This window comes from Lupinus angustifolius, chromosome LG06, assembly GCF_001865875.1.
Source record: "Lupinus angustifolius cultivar Tanjil chromosome LG06, LupAngTanjil_v1.0, whole genome shotgun sequence".
NCBI lineage: Eukaryota > Viridiplantae > Streptophyta > Magnoliopsida > Fabales > Fabaceae > Lupinus > Lupinus angustifolius.
The window spans coordinates 24,292,721-24,307,702 of NC_032014.1; the positions used below are offsets into that span (position 1 = coordinate 24,292,721).

The 14,982-nt window shown below is 30.5% G+C and overlaps 1 protein-coding gene across 1 annotated transcript; it reads right to left on the reverse strand.

The window, feature by feature from the left end:
- Nucleotides 1,361-2,968, reverse strand: LOC109350304 (fasciclin-like arabinogalactan protein 1). Its single transcript, XM_019591521.1, has one exon. It carries the CDS (start codon nucleotides 2,890-2,892, stop codon nucleotides 1,606-1,608), a length of 1,287 nt encoding a protein of 428 aa, XP_019447066.1. The 5' UTR covers nucleotides 2,893-2,968; the 3' UTR covers nucleotides 1,361-1,605.

A 14,982-nucleotide genomic window follows, 5' to 3' on the forward strand; every position in this document is an offset into this window, starting at 1 on the left:
ATAAATAATTAGTTTATTATTTATCATTCATTTGAATTACTTTTATTTAACGATTAATGATGATTTAAAATAAAAAGTAAATGGTGTAATAACAATATAAAATTTATGCACATTCATTAATCATTTATATTTTTTAAAGAATCAATAATAATTAAATATAAATAATGTATAATGTATAAAACTCATTTACAAAATATATTTCTTTCTAATATACAAAGCATTAAAGTCACATTCTACAAAAACAAGGTACCAGGATCAAGGTGTTCTTGATTTCTTTTCCTTTTTCTTTATGTTGCATAATACACCCATCATTTACTTAAAAAAGTTATTTTTTCCATTATAGTTATTATTTTGATAGAGAAACTGTATAATTAGAAATTTCTACATTATATTTTGATTTTGAGGTGGCTTGAAACTTCATTTTTTTGGATTTTTTACAACCGCGGTTATTTCATAATCACGAGTCGTGCATTGGCAACAAGAAATAGATCAAAACAATTCAATAAACACGCAGAAAATTAATTAAAGAACTAAAGGGATTACGTAGTAATTTAATTTAAGAACTAAAGGGATTACCTAGTAATTTAATTTTTGAAGTGATTGAGTTTATAAATTTTCATCTTAATCCATGTTATTGTTATATTTGTCTAAATTGGCATGGGGTGGGTGCCATACGCATTAGTATAAAATTTCATTGATTTTTTTTTAAAATTGAAGAACTAACCTAAAATTGAAACCACAAAGGAGATTAAAGCTATATCAATGTTCAAGGCAAGAGAAGCTGTAACATATGAAGAATATAATACCCTAAAGAGCCAAGCCTACAAAAAGTTCTAGAATTAGGAATGACTCAATGCTCATGAGTCATGATTTCATCCGAATCAAATCATAATCATAAAACAATAAAAAAAGTGCTCAACCATAACAAAGGCAGTAATAATTGCACAAACAAAAAAGAACAAGACCATTAACAAAGAATTTGGATCCTCTCAATTACAGACTCCATTACTAACAAAGGGTCATGGACAATTTAGCTTCTAAATCAAAGCAAAGTCAAACTCAACTTTCAACATCAGAGTTCATAATTGCTTGACAAATTCCAAAGAAACAGCTACATTGTGATCAATAAAGCCACTAACTATACCTACAATCGTAATAAGACTAAGCTCGACCCCTACATATTGTATAAGACCAAAGACTAAGATTTGATCTATGATAGCGACAACCCAGTTAGGATAATGGAGTTATATTTTGGCATTAAAAACCACAAGAAAAAACATGTATTTGCCACAAGAAAAAAACGTATGTGTCTCTCCGGATAGAATAGTTGTTTAAACACACAAAACTCCACTAACCACAATAATAGAAAAGGTAAACAGGTGTTTGCATTAAGATTCTAATAATTTTCTGCTTTCTCACCACCAAAATTACAACATTGCTTGCTACAACAATAATATTCAAATAAAAATACACACTTGATAGAACAACAAAAAAAATAACATTTCAAATTTTCTTTTATTTCCTACCAAAAAAAAACTAAAATAAATAAATGAAAGCAACATATTAGTGATAGCAAGTTACTAAGCTTTGCTTCATAAAAAAAACTCAAACCATTTGAAAACCAAATACCAAAGCCACAACAATAGCAACATTAATATACCTCTCACCGCCAAACCTAAATCCGCCGCTGTTGTCATCGGCGCTCTGATCTGCGGCATCATCCGGTGAATCAGCAGGCGAATCAGAATCTGAATCCGCCGGTGCATCAGCCGCCTTCTTCTTCTTATGCTTCTTCGGCGCAGCAGGCGCATCAGCCGAAGCCGGCTCCGGTGCCGGAGCAGGCGCCGGTACCGGAGCCGCAGCCTTAAAAAGCTCCAGAGGAAGCAAAACCTTATCCACAGTGTAGATCGCCAGGGGCTGCTCATCAATGAGCGTGCCGGTGATCTTCGCGGTGTCGATCTTAGTCCTCAAAGTCACCTGCTCCCCGTCATTCTGCACCGTCATGTCATACTTACTGGCGCCGTCCGTGGCGAGCGTGTTCAAGATTCCGTTGTTGGACTTAAGCATTGCGAGGGATTGGTAAACCGGAATTCCATGATATTCGAGAAGTGATGCTTTTCCGGTAACCGTGAGATTCTTGAATTTAGGTAAAAACGCTTTAAATGCATCGTCGATAGGGCAAAAAACGGTTAATCCTCCTTCAACGTTATCAGAAAAAGTGCTTATAGCCTCGGAAGAGGTTAACAACGTATCAGCGAAAACCTTGCAACCGTGTTTTGACATAATGGAAGTGAGGTTTTGTTGGCTAGGTGCGGGTGTAGGAGCTTCCGCTACAGCCGAGGGAAGAACTTTACTGATTTGAAGAACTGAAATGTTGTAAGGGATTTCTTCAACTGATTTAACGAAAAACGCGGTGAGTGGAGCGCCGTCATTATCGGCGTTGTTGTTGCTGTCGGCGCCGAATCCGACCTTTCCGCCGCGGAGGTCGGTGATGTTAACGAATCCGGAAGATCCAGGAGCTGTGCCGGTGGCTTGGAACATGGTGGCGGCAAGGGCGGTGCCGTTGGTGATCTGGTGGAGCTTCTTGGCGCCGAAGTAGTCGAGGAGGACGTGGAGGGAGAGGATGTTTTTAACGGTGTATATGGATGGGTGCTTTGAGAGAAGGTCGCTCATGGCGGCGTTGTCGACGGCGCAGACGGTGATGGTGGTGCGTTGGTTGATCTCCTGTGCTAGGTGGGTGAGAGTTAGGTAGTGGTTGAAGGTGGAGTACTCTGGGTACTTGGCGAGAATGTGAGTGATGTTGTGCGCGTGGGTGGTGGTTGTTGTGGCGGCGGCGAATAAGAGAAGCATCGCCGCGATGGTTGCCAGAGATTCTGGCCGGAGATGCTGCATTGTTAATGGAATGCACCGAAGGAGAGAGAGAAAATGAGATCTGACTGAAACTGAGAGTGGGGATGAGAGTGTTGAAGACTGAAGATAGAGTGAGGTAAGGAACTATAACGAACATGTTAACGGAAATGGTCTTGGAGTTGAGGAGTATTACGGTTTATGCCATTATTGGAGAAATAAATTATGAAATCTATTGCGTAATTAGCACACTATAAATATAAATATTAAAATTAAAATATAACATATGGTTTAAGACCTAGTTGGTTCTTCGAGAATCCGAATTAAGCGGGATTTGAGTAAAGCAAGAAGCTCTTGAGAGTCAATCACGTGCCTTGAGAAGAATCTCTTGGTCTTCCTTGTTTCCACGGTGAAAGAATAAAATTAAGAACGTTATATTTATGCACAATATTAAAATTTATATACAACCATTATTTTATTTATCATTAATTTATATTTTTTTTTGAAAAATTAATAATAATTAAGTTTAAATGATAGTTGATATATTAATAGTGTAAAAAAAATCATACTGAGTGTGTAATTTTTTTCTCTAAAATTAATTAACACCGGTTAGTTAAGGGTTATAATTCCTTTTTTCAGTAATATGTGTGTTGTTCTAACTTTCATTACTTAATAGGTAGATCCATAGATATTGATAATTTTGTCAAGTTTTTAATCAGCTATTGTTGTAAAGAATTAATGTTACTTCATAGTGGGTGATAGTACTGAGATTTTATGTTTCAATGTGCAAGGTTAGAAATAGTTTTCTTAAGGTTTGGACAATCACCTTCTTTGAACTACTAATTTTTTTAGGGTGATAAAGACAAACAACTTGTTGGGTTTTGTTTTACTTATATTAATATAACACTTTCCAATGCTTTTAAATAATAAATGAATATGCTATGAAAATATTTTTATTTTTTCAAATAATTTAATTGGACATGGAAAATAGTTTAGTAAATTAGTGAATGGTTTTACTTTCATTAATACACATGAAAGTGATGAAATTTTATAAAGGATGAGATAAATTAAGTTTTTTATATGATATAGTATACTATATTGAATTACTGATATATTAAATACTTTCTATGTCCCAAAATCTTGGTAAAAATGCAGTTTTCTTTCTCAAGTCAAATAAAATTTAAAACAAGAAAACCTTGGAAATTCTATTTCATATTTATAATTGAATAATTAAGAAAACATTCTCATCGCAAGACTGAGAAAACAGCCAATTAGTTTAATTAACTGCCCATAGGAATTTCCTTTTAGCTCTCTCAAGTATTTCTGTTCATTAGTTTCGTTAAATTTAAAAGAGAAAAAAATGTAAGTATCAACAAGTATAAGGTTATTGTATCTATCAACAATATAAAAATTTGTATATGGTTATTGTATCATTAATAATTCAATCATTACTAGTTCTTAAATAACAATAATATAAATAAATAATAAATTAATTGTATATAAATCTTTATATTATCAGTAAAAAAAATATTACATTTTTAATTTAAAGATACAAAAGTAGCGCAAGTCAATCAAATACACACATTTATCAACTAAACATAATGCGTACAGAATAATGTTCAACAAATATATATTTGATGGCGATAATGAGGCTATTTAGGTGGATCTACATTTGCAAAACTGTGGACGCATGTTTCCAAAACAAATCTTTATCAACAATTACATTATATATAATTAGATACAACTTCGTTCATTCCAAAACTTTCAACCTTGTGTTTTTTTATCTTTATTTTATAGAATGGGTATTCACTTACTCATAAGTTTTTTAAATTTATTCTTCATCATAAATATCAATTTTATGGATATCTGATGATTTAGATTTATTCACTAATTGAAACTATTGAATTTCCCTAAAATTGAAGAATACGATGAGGAATAAGTTTAAAAAACTGGAGTAAGTAAATCCTCCCCTATTTTATATATCTCAATGTTTTTATAAAATTGGGTTAAATTATTTATTCAACTATATTTTTCACTAAATTTAATAATCACTCTTAATATAATTTATTTTCCAGATTCCTCTTCATTTTTCAGTGTACCATTCTCTTTTAGTAACTTTTTCAATACATGTATAAAGTTGAGATGGGATTAGTCTCTCTAATTTACAATATAGTAATACCTCTTAGTAATTTTTATCTCAATAACTTTGTTCTATTTTTTTTTTCATTTTTATTGGAATTGAGATTGAAATTATGATTAGAAATTTATTATGGGAAATGTATAAAAATTTGATTGCGATATTTTAGTCAAATTCTATTCAATTTTTATATTATTTATTGATTTCTTAAATTGTACTTAATCTTAACATTTAATTTTTTAAATGAAGAGTATTTATTTTGTTGGTAGATAAATTATGTGATGGAAATATTACGACTAAGGGTATTGGTTACAAAAATCAAAATAAAAAATGTACATTAGGGAATGTTGAAAGAGTATAATATATTGTAACCATTTATGTATACTTAGTATACTATTAATTATTTATTTATATTATTTTGTTTAAAAAATTAATAATAATTAAATATAAATAATAAATGATATAACGATAGTGTAACTTATGAACTATGATGTATATACTTTTTTCTCATGTTGAAGTTACAGCTTTTAAAATTCAAGCGTCATACTTTTCATACACAATTTTTATGTTTACATTTTTTTAACTTTTCATACATATGATTAGAGTTTTTTAACAAATGTTATTGGAGTGCTCAGTTGATTCATTAATTAAAATAGTAATTTAAAAGTCAAAATATGATGAATAATTTTAAAAATCAGACCAGATGTTTTTTTTTTTAAATTTCCATGTTCATATAAAATGTTAATAAATATGATTTCTACGTATGATTATCATTTTTTAAGATTATACTCTCACACCGGTGGCTAATATAATTCTTTTAATTTAATCATAATTATAAGAGAGAAATATGGAAATATTGACAATTTAAACATTTTTTACATTGTTATTACATTATTTACTATTCATTTTTAATTGTCATTAACTTTTAAATAAAAGTAATGCAAATAAATGATTGATGATGAAATAAACATGTATAAATAAATATTTACATTAAGTACATACAAATTACACTCTAACTATATTACCATATTTATATACTATTTTCATATGTAACTGACAAAAAAGATGTATATATTGATACCGTAAAAAATATATAATTTATCATTCATTTTTAATTATCGTAGACTTTTCAGAAAAATAATTCAAATAAATAGTGAATAATACACTGATTGTATATACATTTTTACATTATTGGTGTATAGATTTAACAGTCATCTAAAAATTTCAGGATACGCAACAGGTTATACCATAGACCATTTCACAATGCAAGAACAAAATCATAATCACATGCTCAAAAGTGAAAAGTTTGCACTGTTGTGTATGTTCCTAAAGGGAAAATGACTTGTTGGAGGCACTTTCATTTGGGCTAGGAATGAGATGAGGTTCCTCCCTCAGGTATCACAGGGAGTACATAAAAATAGAAGATAATATTTTTATCTTGGGGATGATAAGACAACATATTTTTTTTGGCTATACAAAGATGATTTTTTTGGTTATTAAGAAGGGTATATTTACCTTCGTAGGTAAGAAACTAATCCCCTTTCATAATATATTATCATGTTTTTCAACAAATATTAATACTAGAAATTGAATCTTTAACATTTTAATTATTTTAAAGATTTATAAAAGTCTTACACTATTAAATTAACACGTTATTGGTTATACAGATGATCTTTAGTAACTATGTTTGGCAATGAAAGCTAGGTCATGTGGATAGCTGAATATAATCCGTTGATTACAATACTGGTAGTGATTGTAATTAAAGTGAAAGATGGTGGCAATGGTTGAACACACGTTATAGTGGTGGGGTTGGTACAAGTTAAGGTGATACTTGATAGTGTATTTGACCAGGCTGGCTTGAACCATGCATAGGATTCCACGTGGACAGTGGATGAAAAGGGCAAGCCACGTTGCTAGCACATGCTCACTGCACCGACAAACTTTCCTTCTCATGTTGTGTCTTCATTTTTATTCATGGATTCATTTTGTTGAAAGCATGATTGTGTTTGGTTCACACTTCACATTACTTGGGATTCCTTTGTTCTTTCTTACTTAACATTGCCAAAGTCTCTGTGTTAGGAGAGAAAAGAATAAACCTGCAACTCCTGCTTCTATTCCAACAAAGCATAAATTAAATAGGTGATGGGTTAAGTTAAGGAATATTGTAGCCTTCTAATACAAGAGGGTGCATTATTAGATTGAGATTATCACAGATGATAGAAAGAGTCATGATTTTAGCTTTTTTATTAATAAAATAATTTTTAAATTTGAGAAAATCTCATTTCATTTGTGTTTATATTCTAGACTCTTTTTGTATCGGAGAGAAGTTAGATTTTTTGGAAGAATAGTGACACAGTTGAAAATATTAGTTATTAATTCTTATTTATATACCATTGATTATACCAAAATACATATAAAGTTTTAGTTTCTTTTACTTTTATAAATGTGCGAATAGCATTGAGAATAAATAATTTCTCAATTTATTACATGAATAGAGTGAGTTATACTATTCTTTTGCGTGTTGGGTATGAGCAAAGTTAAAACATAATCAAATATATTATAATCGAACAATTTGACATGGTGGTTAAATTATTTGTGTCAATACTACTCAAACACTACTTTAATAATCACCTCTTCAATTTAATAGCTTCATTTGACGCAGTCTCGGAATGTTCGCTGATAAAAATATTGCATGCATAAACAATTACTTGGAATGGAGCAACAAATATGAGCGAGATATTAAAATAACTCATGCTCAAAAAAAATATTGCATGATTAAACAATTTGTTGCATTTTATTCCTTGATCTAGTTAGAACGTTTTAGATTGCAAGTCTCTTACTCCCTTCTTCAACATCCCTTGACAAAATATAATTGTTTAAATCTGCAAGAAATATACATTTGTGATTAAGCTTGTAAATGAGTTAGAGTTAATTTTGAATTGTTCCATCTTAACCCAATGAATATATACTACCAACTTCATTTATGTAACCAAACAAATATGTATAAACTAAAAGATAGATTCAATTTTTAAAATGAGTGAAGATGAAATTTTATATAATTTATCTTAAAAGCTCTTGAATAGTTCATGACTTCATTCACGTTTTACTATAATCATAATCTTATTTTTAGTTTAATTTTTTTCTTTGTATAAATGTATGATTAACAAGGATAAGTTGTATTAAAGATTTTAATATTTTATTAACCTAGAAAATAGACAAAATTTTGAATGAAACTGAACTTTTCTTGTTGGAGAATAAATGATGGGTTGCCTTTATTATTATAGTATTAGTTGATTCCCATAACATGGTTATACCAACAACAAAAAAAAACTTTGTGTATCTATATTTATACTTCTATACTATATATAAAGTCAAAAATGTAAATAATTATCATGACATTATTTTTTACATTCTAAAATTACCCTTTTGTAACTTCTCCAAGAATAACTATTATAAACTTTCGAATATTAATTTTATTCTTTTTCACAATACATCATTATTCTTTTACACATTTTCTTATTTTTATTTTTTCTTCTTCAATTATATATTTAATTAATATTCTTACATCTTTGGTATCTATTAAATTCTGTGTAACATATCTTATATTAAATTATTTTTCTTTAAAAAATATAACATAAAAATGATAATATCAAAAAATAAGAATGTGAGTCGACAGATACGAAGTGCCAATTAACACGCTAAATGATAAATTGGTAAAAATTTATAAGCTATTCGCTAGGACTTAAAAGTGAAACTATATGGTAAGATTAGCTAATAATCTAATAATATATAGAATGATGTAAATCCTAAATTATAAGCCCATAGACTATTTCAAGTAATTGAAAAGTACAAGCTTAAAACTCGTTGGAATAAGTCTTTTTCCAAACACCAATTTATAACAGCTTGGTAGTATTACGTTTGACTTCTAAACTCAGTCTAACCATTTGAAAAGAATCTTATAAATACACTATCAAAGTGTTGTTTTAGTGGTGTAAGGCCTCATTATATCTACAAGGTTGATGGTTCGATTCCTGAGAACGATACTTGTCGGGAGGGACAACCACAAACATAAAAAATAATTAGTTTCTTACCAAAAAAGTTGATGATACTCATAGTAGTACCAAAAATATACATGTTATGCATATATGATATTATGAATTTAATATAAATGATTAATACCTAATAGCGTGACGTTGATACCGTGAATTTCGGCAATTAGTAGGGACGGGGTAATGCAATTTTCAACATGTTAGATATTTTTTCACCGAAAATATTGAAAATGACCATTGATTTAAAAACGCTATAATCTAATTAAAAATGTCTAGAAAATGCCCAATCTTCTTAAACTCTTGACATTGCTCCAAAAGATGGTGGTGTACGTTGCTTGGCTGACTTCAAAAGAGGGCAACTTTAATTTTTGTGCAAACTAAAATCACATTGTAAACGAGAATTATGGCATGGTGTGTGACTTTGACAAATTTAACGTGGGATCAACGCCTTATACTTTAGAAGAGATTTCTTTATATTTGAGGGTCTTTGAAAATTGAAATGTTTAGTGGAAATACAGTCATTTCATACAACAGAAAATGGTCTTTGGTTTTTATGTGGATTGTGTCGGTAACAAGTAATGTAAAGAATGAAAGAGATTAGAGATAAAATATAAGGATTTGTTAATGAAGTTTGAGCAATTATATCTAACATCTTCAATATTTTTGAGCGGCTATCTATCTGTTATTGCATAATAGGATTGTTACATTAGTTTTTACAAAACACATATTCATGTACGTTACTTTAAACTTTTATGAGCTTTTAATAGTTCATTAGAACATTTTAATTAGGATATTGACATTATGACATGCACATGTGAAAGAAAAAGAGATTGAGAAATACTTAGTTCTATTTTAGTTTCTTTTCTACTGCACTTTCTAGTTGTCTTTGTTTTCACCTTTACACATTCCCTTCATGTGTTCCTTGATGGTCAGTTTCATTCATTCTCTATATAGCATCACACATCCATTGCTCAACCACTACTATTTCTCTAATTTCCACTTTGTATTTCTACTTATAACAGAGCAAATAATGAGATTTCATTTCTAAAGTACAATTACTCTATTTATATAAGGATTTAAGATAAGTTATCGGAGAAAATAACTCCTCCACTATGATGTAAACTACCCATGAAATGAGAGAGATGAAGTTAACCAACATACCCCCACTAATTTGATCTATTAATTGTCAATCACTATCGCATTAGATACTTTGATTCAAACTAGTAACTTCCAAGAATATGGACCACTTAGATTATTAAATTAATCTAACAATCTCTCACTTCATCCATGTGATGACTTGAGGATTCATAAAATAATTTTAACTGCGCACTTTTATTAAACCTTACAAATCATCATCCTTAATTGAATTGAAATAATTGAATCATGACAATCACAAATGATCTCTTCCATGTATCACAATCAACTTTACTCAACTAAATTTAACTTGAGTCTTCATTTACTTTTTGAAAACTTACCAAGTTATCTCATTAAAATCATACAAGTACATTCTTTAATATGGATAACTTAAACTTTAATTACGAAAATGAAACTTTTATTAAATTCAAATGTGTTATACAATGATAAGCAAACATCTATACATGTATATATATGTATATATACATCAGGCACTATCATATTAATAAAGACTTATTTACATTTCTCATATCTATCTACACTATCTATAATTTCAAGCCCTGAAGTAATGTTCCGCAGCCACAATGCATGATTTGTGGCCTCAAAATATACCACAAACTCAACCTCCACAGTGAATGTAGCAATTACAGATTGTCTACCATTTCTTTATGAAATGATTTTTCCATCTATTACGAAGACAAACCCAAATGCAGATTTTCTTGAGTCCACACATCCTGCATAGTCTGAATCTGAATATCTGATCACCTCGAGATGATATGATGTTATGTACGTGAGTATGTGATCCTTAGTGCCATACAAATATATGAGAACATTCTTTGCAGCCTTCCAGTAGTCCATTTTGGGGTTACTTTGATATCGACCTAACATTCCAATAGTAAACCTGATATCTGGCCGAGTGCATGTGTGAGCATACATTAAACTCCTAACTATTGATGCATTGGGAATAGATTCAATTTCCTTATATTCCAAATCATTCTTTAGACATTGTTTTTCACTGAATTTGTCCAATTTCTAGATTGGAATTATCATTATGGAACACTTTTCCATTCCGAATCTCACTAATATCTTAATGATATCATTTCCGAGACAACCCCAATAATCTTTGTGATCTATCAAGGAATATTTCTACTCCTATCACATAAGATTCCTCATCCTTATCTTTCATTTTAAAATTATTAGAGAGAAACGTTTTTACAACATGCAATAACCCTTTATCATTTGCATCAAACAAAATGTCATCACCATATATGACTAACATTCTAATCTTGCTCCCACTGAATTTCATGTAGATATACCAGTCAATAGTGTTTCCAAAATGTAAAGAAGATTTTGCTCCTGACCTTGACACAACTTTGATGAAGACACCAACATCACATAAAGAAGAAAAGAAGAATACTTATGAAGATAAAAATTCAAGGAATTTAGAGTCCAAGTCTATAAGTACTTCTATCTTTATACTCTATAATATATAATTAGTAGTAATGCTCAAAAATATTTTTAAAAAGAAAATTGAAAACTACAAGCATAAATGAAAACAATTTTCTAAATACTGTGTAACATGTTATTGGATCTAAGTAACATGTTACTGTGATTAAGTAACAAGTTACCAGAACTAAGTAACAGGTTACTTGAGTGAGAAACGAGTTACCCAACAAAAACTGAACATGGTAATCGATTACTCCCTTTGAGTAATCGATTACACAACTATAGTATATGAGAGTAATCAATTACAAAGTATGGTAATCAATTACTCAATTGGACATAATGTTTGAATAATCGATTACTAAGAGCTGTTACACCAGATTTCCAGATTCAAATTGAACAGCTTTCACCCCAAACATAATGGTTTCATTCCAATCGACTCATACCTTTTCATAGAGGTGTTATGGCTGATTGAAAAGCCTATTTAAAGGCATTGAAACTCATAATTCAAAAACACAACTCACATACACAATCTGAATTTTTATGAAACACTTTTTTCTGCACTTTCTACAACTTGTTCTTAACTTTGAGATTAAATTTTCTGAAGTTGCTTTAAGTGTGGTTTCAAAGATTTTCAAATCTTATGAACATTATAACTAAATGTATAAAGAGTTACCAGATTGCAAGAGATCATAAGGTTCAAATCTTGTAAAGGCAATCCTTGCCATTGTTAAAGCTTTCTTCATTCAATTTGCTGAAATACTTTCTATCACAAGAGTACTGGATGTAACCTTCGGTGGACAAGAAGGTGAACCAGTATAAAACTCTCTAAGTACTCTCTTCTATCTTATCTCCTTAAATTTACTTGATATTTTTCTGCATAACTTTTCTGCTGCTACTAACTCTAAAATTTGCAGAATAATCTATCATAGATTTAAGACAACTAATTCACCCCCTCTCTTAGTTGTCATCTCAATCTTACACAAAAACCCACATGATGTAATGTTATCATTGAACTTTATATATCATTGTCTGGAAGCTTGTTCCAGACCATATATTGACTTATTTTATCTACATACTACATTTTCCTTTCATGTGATCATGAACCCTTAGGGTTGGTTCATATGCACTTTCTCATTTAAGTCACCATTCAGAAAAGTGGTTTTTACGTCCATTTTGTGAAGCTCTAAGTCATAATAAGTCATCGAAGCCATACAAACTCTTAATGAATCTTTCTTAGAGGTTAGAGAATTTTTTTTATTTATAGTCAATGCCCTCTTTTTGAGTGAAACCCTTGGCGACAAGTCTAGCCTTATATCTTTTACTTTGCCTTTTGAGTCTCGCTTCATTATAAACACCCATTTACGACCAACTTGTTTTGAACCCTCACGCAACTCAGCTAGATCCTAAACTTTATTATTGTCCACTAATTTCAACTCTTCTTTCATAGCATTGAGTCACTTGTCTTAATTGTCACTTTCCATGACTTGTATGAACGAGATTGGATGTTATTAACTCTCAAGTCAAATTCATTTTCAAGTAAATATACAATATAATCCTTAGAAATAGACAATACGTTTCCCCTTTAAGACCTTAATTCTATTTTGTTATGGCTCTTCTATCACTTGATCATTAACGACTTTATTAATAGGTTTATTAATTACATGTCCCTCATGTGGTTTTTGATATTATCTTGTTATTTTTGTGTGTTATTTGACGGTAATATAATTAGAGGAACAACAACCTGAGGAGACACTTTCAGTGAATAAGATTTATTAGAAGTCTTCATAATATCCACCTTTCGTTATTTATCATTCCCTCTGATTTAATCATTTTCAACTAACCTAGCATTTCCAGACTCAATGATTCATGTACTATGGTTACAACAATAAAATTTGCACCATTTTGACTTTTCTAGATAGCCAATAAAGAAATCGCTAATGGTTCTTGCACCAAACTCACTTTCATGTGAGCTGTACACCTTTACTTTTGTTGGACAACCCCAAATATGGAGACGTCTCAAATTGGGTTTCATATCAGTCCATAATTCGTATGGAGTTTTAGGAACTGCTTTACTTAGAACCTTTTTTAGTAGATACACAACAGTCCTGAATGCGTACATCCGCAATAATAAAGGTACCTCACAATGACTCAAAATTGACCTAACCATCTCCATTTGAGTATGTTCCGCCTTTCAGTTCGTTGTAGTGTGTAAGGCATAGTGTATAGAGCACATATGCCTCGACGTCTGAGAAACTTTTGGAAGTGGTCCTTGACATCGTCCCTTCTCATTATACTTTCTGTAATATTCATCACCTCTATCAGACCTCACAATCTTAATATTCTTTTCAAGTTGCCTTTCAATCTCATCAATGAATACCTTTAAGACATCCAATGATTAGGATTTTTCATGCAATAAATATATGTAATAATAACATAAGTAAACATCTATAAAGGTGATGAAGTACTTTTCTCCACCCCAAGATGGAACATCCAAAGTACCACAATTATATGTGCGAGCCAATTCAAAAATTTTGTTACTTCTTTTGGTTGGGTTATTTGATATGTATTTAGTTTATTTTCCTTTATGCAATCTAAACAAACATGGCAATTGTCAATATCCAAAAGAGGTAAAATATCACTTTTTACTAACCTCATTATCCATTATTTGGACCAATGTGACACTAAGCATTGATGACTAGCTCATATTTTCTCTAGTGTAGGTTAAATGCATAACTTTTTAGAGAGAGAATTAAGTTGGTTTTAATGGTTGTGTGCATAGAAAATTGCGTTCTTTGGTGTTCTCTGATATATTTTTATGTGTGTTTTTCAAGTGGATATTGGGAGGTCTATTTATAATTGAAAATATATGGCTTTGTGAATATTGGGGAGGTATAATAGAGTATGTTATATTTAAAGGTGCTCATAAGATTTGATATATTTTAAAATGTTAATAGAATATCACTTTTTCTCCTATGTAAATTGGGACGAAAAAAATTAAGTGTTCATATCATGCCTAACATACATGATTGTGGTTGCCATCATATTCTACTCATGGACTCTACTAGAAGTCTACATTTTTTTAGTGCTTTAGGAACCAAACTGTGTATCCCCACATGACTTGGCAATATTATACTCATGTGATCATAAACAATTCACAATAATCTCCACTTTGGCTAATATTAATAGTCTCCACCTATTGTGGTTGGTTTGAGGTAGCTCCAAAGTCTAACATCAGTGAATGGTCAACAAGACCAAGCAATATTTGAACTTGTATATGACAATCAACTTGGTTAACACAACATATACATTTTTTGAAGTGTGAATCTTCACTAGTATTACTTTCACAGAAGCTACCAACTCTTTGATCTT

Coding starts and splice junctions, on each gene's coding strand:
- LOC109350304 (XM_019591521.1), bottom strand. CDS start 2,892: ATGCAGCATCTCCGGCCAGAATCTCTGGCAACCATCGCGGCGATGCTT.